Source organism: Enhydra lutris, unplaced genomic scaffold, assembly GCF_002288905.1.
Source record: "Enhydra lutris kenyoni isolate GAN:26980312 unplaced genomic scaffold, ASM228890v2 scaffoldscaffold13, whole genome shotgun sequence".
In the NCBI taxonomy this organism is placed as follows: Eukaryota; Metazoa; Chordata; class Mammalia; order Carnivora; family Mustelidae; genus Enhydra; species Enhydra lutris.
This window is the reverse complement of record NW_019154097.1, coordinates 20,166,756-20,185,759: the sequence shown is the minus strand read 5'-3', so window position 1 is coordinate 20,185,759 and position 19,004 is coordinate 20,166,756. Positions and strand designations below refer to the sequence as shown.

The window sequence follows — 19,004 nt, the reverse complement described above, 5'->3', positions numbered from 1 at the left end:
ACACACGCATATGCAGACACACCTGGCCTGGATCCTAGCCCCTCACATCACACAAAGCACCATCTGCCCTTTCGGAAGGTCCTCAGACAGAAAGCAAGCTTGGTTCTCCTTGTTTTCCAGAAGAAACCAACAAGAGAAGGGAGGGGCCTCATCCAAGATCACACGCAGGTTTGGGACGAATCTGAGAGCTAGGCAGCTGCCTGACAGCATGGGGGCTATGTTCAGGCGTCCCTAAAACAGCAAGCAGGACTCTGCTGAAACCCCTGAGGCCTGGAGCTCAATCCCACCATCCTAGGGACCCGCCCTTGTCCTTGAGCCCCTGGTGGCCTTGTCTTAGAAACTGGCCCTGGAGCCGATGCGGGGGCGGCTTCCTCTGGCCAGCTGCTGGCTTGGCCTGAACTCACCTCTTGGATGCTCGGTGGTAGCCCCAGACCTCCCTGTCTGCCCCTCCATGGGGCACCCCCTCTGGGGCTGGCCCTGTGCTGAGGTTTACACCTATTTCTTATCTCACTGAGTCTACCTGAGACCTAGCAGGTGGGATTATTCCCGTTCTATAGGTGACATGACTGAGGCTCGGATAAGTAAGGCAATTTATCAAAAGCTACTGAGAACTGAGATTTGGCCCAGGAACAGACATCCCTGCACGCTGAAGTTCATGACCTTCCTTAGAAAAGCTCATCCTGGAGATCCAGGAGAACCTGTGCTCTCCACTAATTCCCTCTGAGTGGCTGGAAGGGAGGCTGCCTGGATGTTAGGGATTGGAGTCCCAGTCTCTGCTCAGCCACAGCATACTTTTCCACTTTCCCTGAACGTGAACTTTCTCACTGGTAAAGGGAGAACAACACTCAGCACCCCTCCAGGCCTGCTGCGAGGACTGATGGAGATAAGGCATGGAATGCCCTTGGTGTGTGCCTTTGTGTGGCTGTAGCAACAATCTTTTTTTTTTTTTTTTTTTTTAAGATTTTATTTATTTATAACAGAGAGAGATAAAGAGAGGGAACACAAGCACAGGGGAGCTGGAGAGGGAGAAGCAGGCTCCCCGCTGAGCAGGGAGCCCAAGGTGGGGCTCGATCTCAGCACACTGAGATCATGACCTGAACTGAAGGCAGGTGCCTAACGACAGAGCCACCCTGATTCCCCGGTAACACAGATCTTTTATCAGCAGCTGGCCCTTCCCTCCCCAGAGCGACACTCCCATCTCTGCAGAGCAGGCCTGGACCAGCCCTGAAGTTCTTCCTCATCCCCACTGTTTCCTCCGACCCAAGGAAGGAGTACCCTGGCAGCAGGGGGCCCAAGGTACCCCCTTTCCTCCTGTCCAGCCCTGCCAGGAAGAGGCTAGGCAGAGTCAGATGTTTTACAGATGTTGCTGATGGTAAGCAAAACAAGAGCCCTTGTGTGCGGCCCTGGGATTTGTTTCCTGAGGGCTAGAGAGCCCTGAGGGAGAGGCTGGGGCAGAGGGGTGAATCAGGGAGACTTTCTAGAGTAGGATGTCAGTGAGAGGGACCTACGGAGGGGACAGTAGGCAAAGGGAGCAGAGGAGCCAGGCAGGGACATGGGGGTGAGGAGCACAGAGGAGTCTGGGGTGGGTAGGGGGAGAAGAGAGGAGTGAAACCAGAGAATCAGGGAGCCTGTAGGGGGCTACCTAGGTGGGAGACCCATAGGGGCTACCGCTAATCTGTCCCCCTCACCCTACCCCACTCCAGGATCCTGATTTCACAGGGAAAGAGTTTTAGAACCCCCAGAGGCTCCCAGGCCCTCCTGAGATACCTTGGGAGAGAATGACCTTCCTGTCACAGGAGAAATGCAAGCAGGAACCCAAGAAGGGACCCAAGCACAAGACAGAAGTTTAGATCAGGTGGTCTCTTCCAGGCTAGAGAGTCTGGGATCCCATATCTGCCCCAAGCCAAGCCAAGAGGCCAAGAGCGTGAGGGACTGGACCAGCCCAGCTAACAAGGAGTCAGACAAAGTTTGGCACAGGCAGGCCAGTGCTGAGTCCCCTCCCACTGGCATCCAACCGAGCGCCACAGCCGTGCCCTCTCCCCTTTCCACCCTTCACACCCTATTTGCAAGCTGACCCCAACTGCTCCCAGCCAGGCTGACTGGGCAGTGGTGCAAGGACAGGCTGTTTCTGACACTCCCTGAAACAGGCTGGCTTTGTCCTCTAGCGAAATGTTCCTGGAAGGACAGGGAGCTGGGGACTGAGTCTAGAGGCTCCCTGCTCTCCAGCTGCTCAGCACAGCCAAAGCCACTCTGGGCCAGGGGACCCAGTGTGAGTAATGGAAACCAGGCAGTGGGGGCCTTCCAAAATGGGAATTCCATCCGCCTGACTTGGCTCTGCAAGACTGGTTTCTGTGGCAACGTGGGGGGCGGGAAGGTGGAGGGCTTGGCCCAAGGCTAAATCCCTCGCACCTGAAGAAAGGGCAAGGTGAGCCTCTTCAGGCCCACAGTGTCTCCTCGGAGGGGAAGATACCACAGAGAGGCCGGGCCAGGCTGGGACTCAAGTCCTGAGCTCCACCGCCTTCTCTGCCACTAGCCATTTTGGAAGGAACAGGAATGGTATTGTGGTCCCCTCTGGGTCCGTTTTCCCAGCTCTCAGGTCCCCACTTCTCAGGCCTAGATGACCCCTGCGAGGTGCCCTTGTTTCTGAATTAGGGGCACTTCTCTGCCCCTCGCTGTCCCTCTAGCCTCATCGAGGCTCGGGTGGCTCCGTGGTGGGAAAGTCCTTCACTGATTACAAGGCCCAACAGGGCTCAGGCCAGGTGCAGCGCCAGACCCAGCCCCACTCCTGGAAGAGCTCACACTCCAGTGTTAACAAAAAAGGCTGTAACACATACTGAGCACCTACTGTATGCCTGGCCCTAGGTTGGGCCTCCAGGGCAAACAGTGAGGGGAGGCACAGAGGAGAGCGTCTACAAAGCCCCATGTCCTTTGCATTTCCAAGTCATCGCGGGTGGACCCGAACCCAGGACCCCAGGTAAAGAATAAGATCCAGGGAGACGGAGCCCAGCCCCTCCTGCACCAACTCCATCTGGCGTCACGGAAGTCAGCCCAGCTGGGTCAGGCCCCACTCCAGGCGGCACCCAGGCCCCTGACCCCCAGACCCTGGCAGGCTGCATGTGGGGGCGGGGGGCAGGGGTCTAGCTCTGGGTCCAGCTCTGGCATCAGCTTGGCCCAGGCTCCAGGCTCTCTTCTACGCCCTCCAGGTCAGTGGTCCAGGGCCTCCTGGGAAACACGGCTTTGGACCAGGCCTTGCCTAAATTTGCATCTCCAGTTAGGCACAGAGTGGGGAGCCTTCTCCAGGGAGAGAGAGGGATTCTCTGTAAGCCCTACTCCTTGTCACCTGCCCCGCTCTTCCTTCCTTCTGACCGGCATCCATGGGCCCATCCGCAGCCTGAGAGGCTGGCCTTGTCCACCTCCACCAACCAGTCCTGTGTCACCTGAAAGTTCTGCTAGAATCTCAGGGTTCCATGGGCAGAAGAATGAAAGGGATGGAGCCAGCTGGAAGCCAAGCTAGGACTCCGTCCTGTGGCAAGCAGGGGACAGCAATCCAGAGTACAGGCTTGGAAGCTAGCGGGGGCTTAGGCAGAACCCTGTCTCTGCCACTTGCCAGTCATATGACCCTGGCCGAGTCACCCACCCTGTCTGTGCTTCGCTCTCCCAATCTGTGAAATGGGCATAACCCCCACCTCCCAGGCTGGTGGAGAAGATAAGAGGCTACACGGAACAAGCACGGCAGAGTGCCTAGGAGCCCAAGCCCCGGGATATCGATGTGTGTAGCTCCGGGTTGGGAGGCGGGAGACGGCAAGAGCGAAGAAGCCGCCCACTGACCCCCACCCCGCGCCCCAGTCCACCTTGGGAAAGCTCAAACCCAGGAACACACAGAAAGGGTCAACAATGAGAAATAACACAGGCCTTTTATTTGCTCCAGAGCTCGGCTACTGTGTGGTCTGAGGGGGCCACGCTTTCCCAGGGCCCCCGAGGGACACCTCCCTCAGTGGGGGTGCGGGATTTCTGTGCGAGGTCACACGCAGCACCCGCCCATCCAGGCCTCATCAGTCTGGAAGGCCCAGCTACCCGCCCCTGGTGCCTGGGACCAGCAAATCCCCTGAAACTGCAAAGTGGTGTCCACCCTCTTGGCGAGGTGGCTTTTCACAAGGCGTTGGTTAAAATATTGCACTTGTAAATTAGGAAAACCGATGAGGCAAAAATTTCCTATTACAGGATGACGTGCCAAGCATCCGACTACTGTTTAAATAAATAAAACTCAAGGTGGGGGTGGGTCTGAGCTGCGAGCCCCAGTGCACTCCCCACCCCGGAGAGCCCTGGAGCCCACAGCTAGGCCTCCTGCCCCATCAGCCAGTTCTTTAAGGAACTTGGTCATTGCTGAGTCTACGCAGCACGGAGCAGCAGCTCCAGATCCGGCTCAGCCGGGGCCCCTGACCTGCCAGGGCCCTCGGGTCCCCTCGTACCAGGGCAGTGGGGACCCAACAGGGCCAGTCCTTTTCCTCCAGGCTGCTCATCCGAATGTCCGTCTGTCCGTCCGTCCGGAGACGCAGCCTCCAGGGGCTCGCTGCCCCCTCCGTCGCAGAGGGAGAGAGGCAGGTGGGAAGGGGGCCCAGCCCACTTGGTGTGAACACGGAACTCTACCCCAGCAGCCCCTAGAGTGGGGGACTCATCTTCTTCTGGTTAATGAGGTCCAGGTAGAGGTCAGAGCGGAGGAAGCGCGGATAGGAGTCCTTTTCCATGAGCCCGAAGATGCGCTTCTGTGCCAGATCGAAGCAGCCGCGGGTGACACTCTGCAGGTTGACCTTGGTGTGCTCCCGCGTGTAGGAGTCCAGGTTGACCTGTGGGGGGCAGAGGGCAGTACGGGTCAGGTTCACCTGCAGGGGGGCTGACCTGGGGGTGGGGGGGTGGCAGGAATGGGGCCCTTCACTTCTGAGCCCTTCTGCTCCCCATCTTAAGTCGTCGAGTGGAGACCCTCGGGGCAGCGGTTCGAGTCCTGGCTCGGTCCCTCACTGGAGGGTGGAGAGTTTACAGGGCCTGGAAAGACCACCTCTGCCTGGTTGGAATCCCAGCAGGGCTGGACGGAGGCATGTAGCCCCAAGCAGACCGCCTAAGTGCTCTGAGGCCCACTGTCATATCTGTAGGCTAGGAAGGATGGTATACTCTTCTAAGAGTGCCACAGACTACACAAGGTCATCCATGGTAAGCAGACAGGGAGTCAGTCCATAGGTCATCCCCTGCAACTCGGTCTCCAGGGACTGGCCCTCAGTAAGCACTCCCTAGATGGTAGCGACTCCGACCTGGGCTCTCAGAGACCGTCTCCTCGTTTTTAAAATGCAGATAATAATAAGCCCATTTTACAGGCTGTCGTGAGGATTCAATAAAAGAGTGCATCCATGAAGGGCTTGGTGGGTGCCCAGCATCCCATGCCTCGATGGCGGCCATTTCTGTTACTGACGGATTTCTGTTCTTCCCGGGCCCAGCTTGCTTCCTCTCCACCCTAGACACACAGTCCCCAAGAGTCACTCTGGCCTCGCCCCTTCCTGGGCTCCTCGTTGAGGCTGCCACGTACCTGTGGTATGAGAGGCCACTGGAGCTGGGGGCGGGGCTGGGGGACCTGAGGGCCCAGCCCGTGGCCTTACCTCCTTGCAGGCCTGGATGGCAATGTACTCAGCGAAGATCTTCTTGGCCTTGGCTGTCATCTTGGACTGTGACTTGACCTTCTTGAAGTCCTCACAAGCCAGCCAGAATTCGAGGTTCTCCTCACTAAACTCGGTGCGAAGGAAGGCCTGGAACACTGCTAAGCCATCTGTGACAGAAGCCCAGGCCTTGGGATGAGAGGCAGAACCAGCCCCTTCTGCCCTCTGGACCCCCCCCCCAGCCTCCCCTCTAGGGGCCTTTTAGGGTGCAGATGTGGGGACCTTAGTAAAATTAACCACTTCGGAGAGCCAGGAGCCCCGGGATGTGGACCCACCCCCTGCACGGCCTCTCCGTGGGCCTTGGCCATGTCTCGCCCATGTCTGTGCCTCAGTTCCCCTATCTGTAAAAGGGGGTCATGAGACTATCTCCTGAAGCCCTGTGAGGACCAGAGGGATCCTGCCCATGAGACGCAGGGCACATTTGACCCAGTGGAAGCCCTCAGTACGTGGAAATGTTTATTGTTATTTCTGGGTCTGAGCACACAGGTCCCAGCGGCCTCCTGCAGGCAGTGCCAGCTCCCAGGGACAGGGAGGGGCTGGCAGAAGCCAGCTCCAAGGCCAGCCCAAGGGCCCCAGCCTCTCCCAACAGAGGGACACCTGATGGGACCCAGGAAAGAGGGAAAGGCGAGCTCTCTGGGACCAGCCACGCTCTCTGGGTCTGGGAGAGAAGGAAAGGGAAGGGGGAGAGGGGAGATCACACAGGGAGGGGAGCCGGCCCCCACTTACATTTGTGAAGCAGCAGCTTCTCCAAGGACTCACCCCATTTGAGGGCTTCCTCTGAGGTGGGCCTGAGGGGCGAGGGAAGGGGCAGAGTGAGGCACTGTGAGGTTCGGGGAAGTGCGGTGGCTGGGGCTAGAGGGGTGGGGGTCTCTGTTAGCTGCCCTTGGCCTGGGCAGTGGCTGAGCCCAGTGGAGGGGGTGCCCAGAAGGGGGCCCAGCCTCTCTCTCTGGGCCAGCATCCCTTCTGGGTCCCACCTCTGCCCCTGCTCGGCAACCGCTCCCCATGAGGGCTGCTGCTTGCCAGGTACCAACCTCCCTCAAAGCCTCCGTCTAACCCACAGCCGGAACAAGCCAAAAAACCCCCCACCTTTCCATTTAACCCCACCACCAGCCCTGCTCCCCTGGGGACCAGTGGGTGCCTGAGGGGTCCCAGGGATGCAGAAAGGACCTACTTGAATGACTTCACCATTTTGTCTGCCTTGCCCGCTGATTGGGCCCCGGGGGACTCGTTCCTTCGCCTGAAGATGCCCAGCTTGTTCTTCATGTCCTTGGCTCTGGGGGTAGAAGCAGAGAAGGGGGGTCGGTCAGCCTGGCACGCTCGGCCCCTGCAACCTCAGGGTGGGAAGGGTGCGCGCAGTGGAGGGGAGACACCTACTCCTTCATCGTGTGCCGCCTCTGTAGGTTTCCGTTGCGCGTGAGGTACATGCCTCGGAGCATCTCTGTAGGGCCCCCCACCTTGGGGCCCGGGACGGTCTGCAGGGAGCACCCCCAGCTCCTCACCCTGCGTCCCGGGGTGGCAGGCAGCAGCCGGCGTGTGCTGCAGCCCAGCGATCGCCGGGATCCCCACCGGATGACTGGGGCTCCCAGGCACAAGCTGGGCTGGGACTCAGACAGGAGGAGCCAGGAAATGGGAGGGACCAGGATGGGGGGGGTTGAAGGGGGAGGGAGGAGGAAAATATCCCTTCTGGCCAACCCAGAGAGGGAGCCCGTGAAAGGGGCAAGTGTCCGCAAGGGGCGGCCTCTGGGGCCTGCCCGACAAAAAGCCGGGCCCAGTTATTTGTGACCGGCCTCCCCGTTGCCATGGCAGCGCCAGGGGGAGGAGGAGAAAACAAGTCAGCAAATTGCTGGAAGGGAAGGGGGGAGGGCTCTGCCCACCAGGGTGGCAGGAGTGGCTATTTTTAGCTAGGAAGCATTTTTAGCCTTGCCACTCCCCCAGGAGGCAGCCCTTTTCAGGACTGGGCAAAGCTGGTGGCGAGAAAGGGGTTGAATGCCCCATGGACACGTTTGCCCCCCTTGTCTCTAGACCCCCTACCCTGGGCAGCTCCAGGATAGCTCCTGGCAGTAGGCCTGGGCCTGTCATTGGCTTTGGATACACGCATCCATGAATGTGTATGGTGTCCCACAAGTCTGAGTACGGTTCGAGCTCAGATAACTGCAGGAGTACAAGTCCTATAACCTTTCCAAAACGTCATTTGGAATTTTAATTATGTAATTTTTTAATGCACACTGAGTTTTGTGGTTTTTGAATGACACATTTTTTTATTCTTAAGTTTTGCTCTCTGTTCTTCCGATTAAAGATAAAAACCGCTGACTGTAACCAAAGTTAAAAATCCAAAATGTGTTGGCAAAAATCACAAAGCTAAGCAAGTGTAAAAGAAATCTGAATAATTCAACTTTAACATGGGTGTTTGTTGAATTTGTAGTATTTATGCTTCTGAAGTTATTCGGGCTTAAAGCTGCATTAAGACCTCTGGGATGCCCTGGGTGAGTCAGTGAAGGAGGTGGTACCCCGTGGAGGTTAAGTGTGAGGCTCTGGAGCCACACAGCCTGGAGTTCAAATCCCAGCTCCAGCAGTAGCCAACTGTGTGCTCCTGGTCTAGCCACCTCACCTCTCAGAACCAACCAACCATCCAACCCCTCCTGGGGCTGTTTTGAGAAGCAAGGAGAAAATGCGCATAAAGTGTTAGCACATTGCCTGGGGCAAAAGTGCCCAGATATCCTGTCCTGCATGTCTGGGGCAGCTTCCCAGGGATGGGGACCCTGCTCTAGAAGGTCCAAGCTAATGAGCTAAGGCTGAGGAGACCAGGGATGGGCAGTCCTCTGGGTGAGGACTGCCCCCCCCACTCCACTCCCCACCCCCCAATGCCCGGTGGCGGGGGGGGGGGGGGGGGGGGGCCTGGACTGCCAGCATCGGACTTCCTGGGGCTTAGTGGTCTGACAGGGTGGCAGAGCTCAGACAGGCCCCGGGTGTTCCCCTGTGGGTCCAGAAGGCAGAACAGCGACCCACAAGAGGAAGCTAAAGGAGCACGTTCGTTCCTCCAATCAGAGCCATGAAGAGATGGAATGAGTGGCTTCTGGGGAAAGGACTCTCATCACTAGGGGCTCAAAGCCTGCCTAGCAGGGCTTCTGTAAACCTCCTTCAGAATAGCCTACACTGAGCTTCAACAGAACAGGCTCTGAGAGAAAAAATACATATATGCATATTTATACTTTCAGAGCCAGCACTCCAGGTATCCGATCTCCACTCCGCCGCGTACTTGCTGCGCGACCTGAGACAAGTAACTTCTTTCTGCTTCGGTTTACTCATTGGGCAAACAGGGTACGTGAGAGAAAAAAGGAAATGTAAAATAAAATAACGGTAAAGATTAAATTATACAATTTATGGAATGCACATAGAACAGTGCCTGGCACAACAAATGTTAGTTATTTTTATTATCATCCCAGATTCTAAGGGTCCTTGATGAAGCTTTTAAGAATGTGAGCTTTGGGCATTCGAAAGGCCGAACCCATCCTGAAGAGAGGCTAGAGTTGGGACCGGCCAGGGAGAGCTCCAGCTTCCCAGGTGCCACCCTCCACGGCCCCCCACTGCTGCACCCCTGGGAGTGACCGCTTTGGTGATACCTGGACCCAGCGATAGTGCAAAGGGCTATTTTTGGAGCATGTCACCTTCCCTAGAAGGCGGGATGGTTCCTGGCTGCAGAGTGCGAGCAGCCTAGAGTTGCCGCAGGAACCTGGAGAAGGGCAGAGGAGATGGGGGAGAAAGAGCTTCTAGAGTAGTGGATGCTAGCCAAAGCAGGGGCCAGGGAAGTGGCTGCAGGAGGCATCTGGGAAGACTCCTGTCCTCTTCCCCCAGGCCCAACTGGCAAGTAATGATGGGCACTACACAACCACCTGGAGGGGAGGGGGGCTCCCCATGGACTCCTCTCCATCCGGTCCCTAGTCTCCAGGGCCTTGGGCCCAGGTGTACAAGGACACCCAAGGAGAACCCACACACGCTCTGTTCATTGAATTGGCACCTCTAACGAACCTCCAAACCAAATGCATAAGGCCCCAGACTCAGGGCCAAAAAGGCTGGGGAGGGTGGGATGCACTACCCGGACTAGCAGTGCCACCTCCTGGCAATGCCAAAGACTGCGAGCCTTCGAGAGCTCAAGAGGAGAAAGGGGGAATCCCGTGTCCTTCCCCAGAGGGCGCAAAGCACTCGTCAAGGTCATTTAGCCACTGCTTGGCTCAAGAGGCTGGGCCAGGGCCAAGACAACCTGGCTGGTGGCCTCTGCTTGGTTCCCTGGGGCTTCCAGGTACTCAATCAGCACGTTGCCTCGCTCTGCATGAATGCTGAGGGCAGGGCTGGATGCCCAGGACCCTAGTGACCCCACCCTGGGGCCATGGGCAAGTCTTAAAAGATCTTGCTGTTCACTGGTGTCTGTCTAGGGCAGGACTGACACAGCCCCTTCTCCCCACCCGTACCCCTGGAGGAGAGACAAGCCCGAGGACCGAGGAGGAAGGGTGGGTTCATGGGGTGCCTCCCTGACTGCAAGGTTGAGGACAGGGAACTTTCCAACGTACAGGTTTTTGCTTTTTCTCTTCTGAGAGGCTTCATCGTCATCTCCAACTGCGTCAGCCCCACTCATCTGTGGAAGAAAGACAGACACTTTACAGCCTGGGCATCGAAGGCTGCTGCCTGAACGAAGAGGGGCTTAGGGATCCAACGGTGCCTCCAAACAGCCCCACCCCCTTTCCTGCATAGCTCCTACCCTTCAGGCGAGGGACAGGGAGGCCTGTTACTGGGAAAAGTCTGTCCATGAAGTGTGGTTGGCTTGGCAGATCCTCCAGCCAAAGGGGTATCCTCCCCGTGCAACGAGGAGACTGGTTTGCAAGGGAGAAGCCGAAGACAGAGCAGAGACGGCTGATCTGGAGACAGATCGTTGCAGGCAGGAGGGCAGACTGGAGCGCGGGGTTCCAGGAGGGGTTCTGCCGTGTGACTCAGCCAGTCACCATCCCTCGGTGAGCCTCGATTTCTTAATTCCGAAATCAAGATCCTAATGACTAACTCAGGCTTCTGAAGTTTGGCAGAGACCTGGGATTGGTCAGCAGGGTGGACAGTGAATTGTCCTACAGGCCAGAGAGAACCTCTCCTGCCTAAAGTCTTCCATGGCTCCCCAGTGCCCCCAGGGTAACACCCAAACTCCGTGACATGATACATAGGGTCTGCTATCTTAGGATCTGGGCAGAAAGTTGCATTTGAAAATCAGTTACAACTCCTTCATGTATCTCTTGGCCTGACCCCTGCTCCAGCACCCTCCTTGACCCTGCCCCCCAGCCAAATGGAAGGTCTTTGCCTGACCTGCCTTGTCACCTTAGGCCTTTACCTGTGCTAGACCTTCCACGGGGGATGCTTTTTTGACCCTCCCATCTCCCTTTACAACCCAGCCTCAGGTAAGGCACTTTAATTCCTCCTCACCTAGGGAGCACTCCCAGACCCTTAGATAAAGGCCGTGCCCCCTACACCTCTTTGGAAGTCCCCACCACATTCGAAAGAGCTTTTTCTAAATCTGTCCCCTCTGCTTGACTGTGAGATCTCATGAGCAAGGCCTCTGTCTGCCTGCGTCATCCTCATAGGGTGAGCATCTCACTCTCATGACTAAAGCAAATATTTGTCAAATGAATGGAAGCGTCAAGAGAGGGAAAGCAGACTGGGAACAATGAGTCTGGAGGCCCTCGCTGCCTGAATCCCAGCTTGCGGCTGGATCCCCCCCCCCCTCCCTTGAGGTGCAGACTGCACCTCCCCCACCTCTCTCTCCCCTCCCCTTTCCTGGTGCCATGTCCCCTTCCTGGAATGCCCTCTCTCCTCTTCCCCCCAGTCTGCCACTCCTGTTCTCCAGACCACTCCAGATTCCCACCGTCTCTACCAGGGCTGTCCTCTGTTTCCCTTGCCCTGCTGGTGCTTGTCCCCTTCCTCCAGTGGAAATCCAAGGTCCCAATAGTGCCACCCTAGAGCAGGAGCCCAGGAAATGCTCCAAGATGGGAGAGGTATGGACACTACGCCCCAAGACAAGACAAAATACCACCCGGTGTGGATCTCAGCTCTGACTCCTCATGAGCCCCACCATGGGCCTCGGGTTTCCTCATTCGTAAAATAAAGATGGGCTAATTCTTAAGGTGGCCTTAATTCTGGAAAGAAAAGTCGCCTTATTCCAGATATAGTCAGCAGGGGGAGCTACTAGCATCGGTGGAATACACACCCATGCAAGAATGGATGGATGGATGGATGGAAGGAAGGATGAATTCGTACTGTAGACCAGACCCCGGGATGGGCATTATCCAGATACTATCTCATTAATCTTCAGCGTAAGTCCATATAGCAAACGGAGGTTCAGAGAAGTTAAGGCACTTGCCCAAAGATACCCTGAGTTGAAGTGACAGTGGGACTCTAGGGGTGTGTGCATTTAAAGCCCGCATCTCTCCACCAGAGGATGCTGCTACTCCAATGTAAGGATCGGGCACATTTTGAATGTTTTCAGTAAAAGACTCGGGGAAGTGCCACCTCCTTCCTGAGAAGACTGCCCTGCCAGGGTTGTAAACACGGGTGTGTACGTGCACACACAGGCACACACCCATCTATGGTGGGGACTCCAGAGCTCGGGTTTGCAGGAAGCAGGTACTGGTCCTATTTCCGCTGACTCTGGAGGAGTTCCTTAGCCTCCTAGCTTCAGCTTCATTAGCTACAGCATAGGTGGGGTGACAGCCCCCTGGCTGTCGGGAGAGTTACCACTATCAAGTCTTGGCCCCTGGGGCACAATGCTGGGGCCCTCTGTAACGAGGGCTGCCCAGGTCATTGCTCAGTGAGTCTTCCCACTGCGGCCTCAGTGTGCATACTGGCTGCGTTTACTCCGGCGGGCTAGGCAGTGCCCGAAGCCCCCACCCGTGGGAAAGGGCCACAGGCGCTGGGCTTCCTCCCATTCTAACCTCAGCTTCCGTACTTTATCGAGCCCACACAATGGGCCTGGGGGCCACTCCCGCCCCGCCCACACCCCCAGCCTCTGCACTGTTGGGAAATGGGCTCTTCCTTCCACTGCTGGGAGGGGGTCATCTTCGGCCGGGACCAACCCACACCAATCAGCCCGATAGCCCAGGCCCTGGGCGCTGACCCCCAGAGCATCTGGGGAAACCCAGGCATTGGAGGGGGGGGGCTGCAGTCTAGACAGAGAAAAAACTGAGCCAGAAAGTCAGGGTTCTGATTCCCAGCCCTATAGTGGCCCCCAAGGCTTCCCTCTCCCGGAGCAACAGCAAGGCCTGCCCAGTACCCAGCACACTAAAGACCTCTCCTTTTCATCTGCTCCCCACCGCCTTGCTACTCTATGGGGCCCTCCCTGCTGAAAGGGAAATGGAGGGGAGCCTCCCTTCACTCCAGGTAGGAATCCCTGGGGCCCACCTGGCCCCCACCCGGCCACTCCAGGCACTGGGAGCTCCCTGCCCCCTGGAATAATAACTATAATTCTTACTGTAATTATAACTATAATAATAGTTGTGGTTAAGAGTGTCACTTCTAAACTGCCTGGATTGGAATCCTACCTCAGTGATTTCTGAGCTCATTGACTTCAGCTGAGTTATAACCTCCCTCTGTGCTTCAGTCTCTGTATCCGTAAAATGAGGATAATAACCAGACCCAGCGCATCGGGGTGTGGTGCAAATTAACCAAGTGAACACACAGGAAGAGCCTAGCCCAGTGCCTGGTATGCACCAGTACTCGCTGACCTCCAACTGCAGTGGGTATGGTGCCTGGTTACTGAGCCCCCACTATGTGCCAGCGTCTGCAATGAAGGGCTTTAACGTTTTGATCTCATTTCATCTTCACCACCGTTCTGAGAACTATCTGTTGTCATCTGCCCCCATTCGCAGGGGAGGAAACAGGCCCCAGGCTCCACGAGCTGGCAAGAGGCCAGGCATTTCAGGCCTAGCTCCAAAGCCCACCCACGACCAAGGGCTCCTGTCAGCTGGGGCCTCACCTGGTTCCTCTCACTGGTCTCGACCCAACTTCTGGGGCTCCCCAGCTATGCCTGGCACCAGTCTCCCACACCCCGCCCCTCTCTGACCTGGCCCAGCCTGGTGGACCCTGTAGAACCTTGTGGAAACACTGGGTCTAAATGCAACACGTATTTGTCTAGACATTGGCAATAATTCTTCTCTAAGCATTTTGTAAATAGGGGGCTAGATGGTACTGTCACAGCTTGAAGCTGGAAGGCATCTTAGGGGTGCTCTGGTCTGACCTCCCGCCCAGGTGGGGAGCTTGTTGTGGCAGTTAGCCTCTGCCCAAGCCAGTCCCTGCAGGAGGAGGGGAGAAGGAAGTGTGGCCAGGGAGGGGCTGCAGCCTCTGTCTCCTCACTGTCAAAGGACGACCCACGACCCTGGGCCATGCCAGGCCAGGCTGAGGCGGAACTGAAGGGCAGCAACCTGGGCCCAGACACAGCTGTGCTCAGGGCTTCTCTGGCTCCCAGGAAAAGGGCAGATGAAGGCTCTGCCTGAGGGGAGCCAAGGGGCAGCCAGCAAGGCAGGGGTCTGGCAGCAGAGGGCGCTGTGAGACAACTCAACTCAGCATCCGGAGGCAGGCCCAGGGGATAGCCCAGGAGTTAACCTTGGTGGGGAAGGTCTTCTCCTCTCTGGACCTCAGGCAGCCCATTTGTAAAATGACCAGAGCGAGTTGGCCGTCTCTCAGATCTGTCTGTTTCAGATGTTCCTGCTCCCAGTAGAAAGAAATCGCTCCACGCCCAACAGGGCAAGGTGACAGGTGCGGGGAGCGGTAACGCAGGGACTGTTGCCCCGTGACAGGCAGACAGCCCTCCGGGCAGCTCAGCTTAGCCACACAGCAGCACAACCACCAGCCCAGGGCCACATCAGCTCTGTCGGGCCCTCCTAGGTTTCACATCGTGACAGGATCCCTGCCACGAGCACAGAGCTTTCCATATACTGCAATCTTCTCGAATCCCTGGGACAAATCCAAGGAAGATTTAACACTCTCACTTTATAAGAGAAAATGAAAAGCTCAAAGAAAGACATAACTTGGCCAAGGTCTTACTTGGGACCAGGAAGGAGGAGGCAGAACTGAGATTTGAACTCAGGTCTGTCTGACTTCCCCTAAAGACTTCGTCCCTCTCCTCTTCGCCTCCTGCCTGGCACAGCCTAGAAACAGTGGCCTGTAAGTAGCAGCTGACCTTCCCGAGAAAGCCAGGCCCATACCAGACCCAAGCCAGGGAGATGGAAGTCATGAGAGAGCCCACTGCCTCCCCCCTGCCACAGCCCCCCCACATCCAGTCCCTCACCAGCCTGAGATATGCAGGGTCTGGGGTCGAGCCAGGGAGGACTGGGCAGGGGGAGGCCACAGCCCCGTTCCGGCAGTACTTGCCGTGTGGCCTGGGACAAGACACTTCTCCCCCAGCCTCAGTCTCCCCACTGGAGGACGAGGACAAGGGCGCCCACCCAGTAGTGGTGCTGTGCACGCCAGGAAAGGGAGCTGGAGGCACTCTGTGAACGTTGGCATACCTGCTGTCACACTTGCCACCGCTCTCCTCCTCCTCAGCATCAACACGATTCCCATTTATGGAGCACCCACTGAGTGCCGAGAACTGGCACGGCCCGAAACGCTCCACTCACGTGGGGCTACTTAACCTTCCCTGTAGTCCCACAAAGGAGGTATCATTACCATACCCATTTCACTGATGAAGAAACTGAGGCTCAGAGAAAGGGCAGGGACTTGCCCCAGGCCCATGGGCCATGAGGGGTGGTAAAGGATCAGGCACTGGTCCAGCCTCGACCTCCAGGGCAGGGCGGGGCTCTCGGCGAAGCCAGATGGCCTCAGTGAGCGGGATGTCCACGAGGATGGACTGGCAGCTGGGCCACTGGAAACCATGGGGGCACAGCCTCTGAAGCCCCTGCCAACACTATGGCTCAAGCCCAAGAAAGGAACCGAGAGGCCCAGAGAGGGTGGGGGAGGCCAGTGAAAACCCAGGGCTCCCAGAGGAGGAAGTTGAAACCCGACAGAGCTGGTCCAGGCATATCTGCCCCCAAACAGCCCTTAGATCAGCCAGGTGGGGGGAACTAGAAGGGTGTGCGTGAAGGTGTGGGCGTGTCTGCATATAGGTGTTTGTATTTACGGACAGAACAGAACATGGAAGGGTCTTGGGGAGCAGGTGTGGAGTCAGGATCGGGAGGCCTGGTGGGTAGTGAGCCCTGGGATCTCAGTGCCCACCGGACAGGAATGGCTGGGTCTGGTCTGAGTGAGCCTGAGGCCTCACCTGGGTAGGGCAGAGTTCTAGACTTTCTCTAGTTGTATCAAGAAATGGCCAAAGATGGTGATATTCCCACTGTGGGGAACAGCACAGTCCCTGGGGGGCTGGTCTAAAATGCAAGGTTCTGAGCACCACCTGCTGGAAATCCTGATTCTAGGAGCCTGGGGCTGGAGACTCAGAAATCTATGTATTAATAAGCTCCTCCTGGTCATTACGGAGCACATTAAATTTAGAACCACACGTGTTTGCAGATAAGGAAACTGAGATCCACTGCCAGTTCTTTAGATTTATCCAATTTCTAGGCCCAAAGTTTAAGGCCTTTTTTGGTGGGGGTAGGGTGGGGTCTCCCAGCCTGTCCTTCCAGTCCAAACACCCTGCAGCAGTGAAGTCAGCCTTCTCACTAGTGCCTGAGGTGAAGAAGGCCTCTGAAGCCATGGCCCAGCTCAGAGGGAAAATGCACTGGAATCCATTAGTCATGTCTGCCCTGGGTGTGGAGGCGGGAAGGACAGCATGCGTGCCATGTCTCTGCCATCCTTGCATTTTAGGAATCCCCTGTTCTAGCCAAACACTTCTACAGACGGTATGCCCAGGTCACGTCCACTTTCACAGAACGCCTGTCTCATCTGCTCTTTATTCCAAACCTGCTCAACCGTCAAGCCCCAGCCAAGCGGCCTCTTGCTCCAGAAACTCTCCCTGATGGCCTGAGGCCCTGAGGTCTCTCCTCCATAAAATCCCAGGTCCCTGCCCTAGCCCCCCACCCCTGCCCCATGCACCTGGCCTTGGGCCAGAACTAAGGTCACCAGGCAACAGGCTCTTCCAGTTCATCCTCGACCCCCCTGGCACATAGGTGTAATTCATCTCTTTTTTTACAGAAGAACACTAAGGCTCAGAGGAGCTGTGTGACTCACCTAAGGTCACACAGTAAGTGAGAGATGGAGCCTGGGCTCAAGCTGGCCAGCAGGCTTTGGGGCCATGACGCAATCTTTTCACTGCTGGGCCAGCGTCTCCCCCCAGAGACAGCTCACTGCTCGCAGGCTGAGAGCCACTGCACACATTCCTGCGGCCTCGCAGTGGCACAGAGCACAGGGCCTGGCACATGGCAGGGAATCAATAAACACTTATTCATCTATTTATAAATATTTGTGAGAGGCAAATAGCATGGAGGGGATGCGCTCCAGCCCTGGAGCCAGAATCCAGTGCTGGGGCAGACATTTATAAACCGCGTGGCCTGGGGTGAGTGAGATAACCCCAGAGTGCCTCGGTCTCCTCATTCGTGGGGAACTACAACAGTCTCTCCTTCATAGGACTTTCGTGAACGTCAGTGAGGTCAGCTCAACTGCTTAGAATTGGGGCGCCTGGGGGCTCAGTCAGTTAAGTGTCAAACTCTTGATTTCAGCTCTGGTCATGATCTCAGGGTCGTGAGATCGAGCCCCGCATCAGGGTGGCAGGGGGCGCTCCATGCTGGGCGTGGTACCTGCTTGGGATTCTCTCCTCTCTCCCTCTGCCCCCACCCCCAAGTCATGTGCTCACTCTCTGTGTCAAAAAATTAAAAACAATAAAAAATAAGTTGCGTAGCATACTGCCAGCCCAGGGTAGATGTGTGCTATCACTGTTGGCTGATGGATTTCTAGTCTGGTTAGGCCTGGACGGAGTCTAAATTGTTCTACTACAGAAGACAGTCCTCCAGCCAAGGACTCAGACCTTTCAGATCCAAAGACCATGTCCTGGGCAAGGCCACACCTGCTCTACTTCGGTGGGGACCCCCAGTCCGAGGGAGCTGTAAGAACACAGCTGCTGGAGTCAGAGTCACAGGCTTAACACAGGCATGGCCTTCTCGGTCTCTCTGTGCCTCGGCTGGATCCTCTGTCAAATGGGTAGAAGTCTCCCTGGGAGGCTTCAGGAGGCGCCGGGGTGGGACGGCATTGTCCCCTGCAGCTCCCAGACCCACCCCCTTCCTCTCTACCTCCCCATTTATTACCCGCTCCCAGCCACCCTCAGCCTTCTTACCTTCCTGTGTCCTGTGAAGAAGAGGGAAAGGTGGTGCATGGAGCCCCCATTGCGGCCCAGTTCCTTCTTGAGCGTGCGGGGCGAAGGCATGGCCCAGGAGGACGTGGTGCCCTCCCCGTCCGAGCAGTGCAGGGTGGTGTCAGAGGCGAAGCAGGGCCCGCGGGTATCCTGCAGCAGGCTACCCTCGCTGTGCGTCCGCCGCCGCAGGGAGTTCTGCACCCGCAGGGAGAGGCCACCCTCAGCCTGGCCCGCCTCGATCATGCTGCTGCGCTTGGCCTCATGGTGCTCCCCATAGTTGTCATCGCTCGTGTCCTCCTCCTCCTCTTCCTCACCCTCGTCCCCCTCCTCAGCCTCCTCCCCATCCTCCTCATCGGCCAGGCCGTCCCCCTCGGCCCCCGCCTTCTGGCTGTAGGCACTGTCCAGCCGGACCTCAGGGATCACGAAGGTTGGCCTGGAGGCCGCAGGCGGGTCCCCGGTGGCTGCTGGGGGCTCCCCAGAGCTTTCTGTCTCCTCAGCTGGCTGGGGGACCTGGCCAGGGGGCAGGTCTTGACAGGGAGCAAGCTCCTGAGCAGGGGCGTCCTGGATGACAGGGAGGTCTTGGCTGGGAGGGGGCTCTGGCCCAAGAGGAAGGTCCTGGCAGGGAGGGAGGGCCAGGGCTGCAGGGGGTTCCTGGCATGGTGGGGAGTCCTTGCTTGGCTGCGGCTCCTGGCCTGGAGGACGTTCCTTGCAGGAAGGTGAGTCTTTGCTAGATGGTAACTCTTGGCCAGGCGAAGGTTCCTGGCCAGCAGAGGGGTCCTTGTTGGGTGGCAAGTCTTGTCCTGAAGGAGGCTCCTGGCCCGGAGAGGGGTCCTTGCTCGGTGGTGGGTCCTCGGCACCCAGCCCCTTCCCTTCCTCCAAGGGCATCTCTCGCTTCTCATCCGCCTCTGGCTCAGACATCTGGGAAACAAGAAGCAAACAAGAAAGGTTCGAGGGAACAGAACAGAGGGCTATGAGATGTTCTGGCACTGTGCGTG

At 57.2% G+C, this 19,004-nt stretch overlaps 1 protein-coding gene across 4 annotated transcripts in view; it reads right to left on the bottom strand.

Annotated features, from left to right (window-relative positions):
* Positions 1-3,895: 3,895 nt before the first annotated feature.
* The window catches only part of LOC111145677 (regulator of G protein signaling 3), a 117,886-nt gene continuing 102,777 nt past the window's right edge, over positions 3,896-19,004 (bottom strand). For 3 of the 4 annotated variants that reach the window (XM_022500765.1, XM_022500767.1, XM_022500770.1), the window contains 6 exons: positions 17,992-18,927; positions 10,268-10,332; positions 6,874-6,975; positions 6,429-6,490; positions 5,646-5,812; positions 3,896-4,844 (listed from right to left, as the gene is read on the bottom strand). In XM_022500765.1, the coding sequence (XP_022356473.1) occupies positions 4,659-4,844; positions 5,646-5,812; positions 6,429-6,490; positions 6,874-6,975; positions 10,268-10,332; positions 17,992-18,927 (1,518 nt within the window). In that variant the 3' untranslated portion in view covers positions 3,896-4,658. The remainder of the gene's footprint in view (positions 4,845-5,645; positions 5,813-6,428; positions 6,491-6,873; positions 6,976-10,267; positions 10,333-17,991; positions 18,928-19,004) is intronic. The other variant, XM_022500769.1, reaches the window with a different exon arrangement.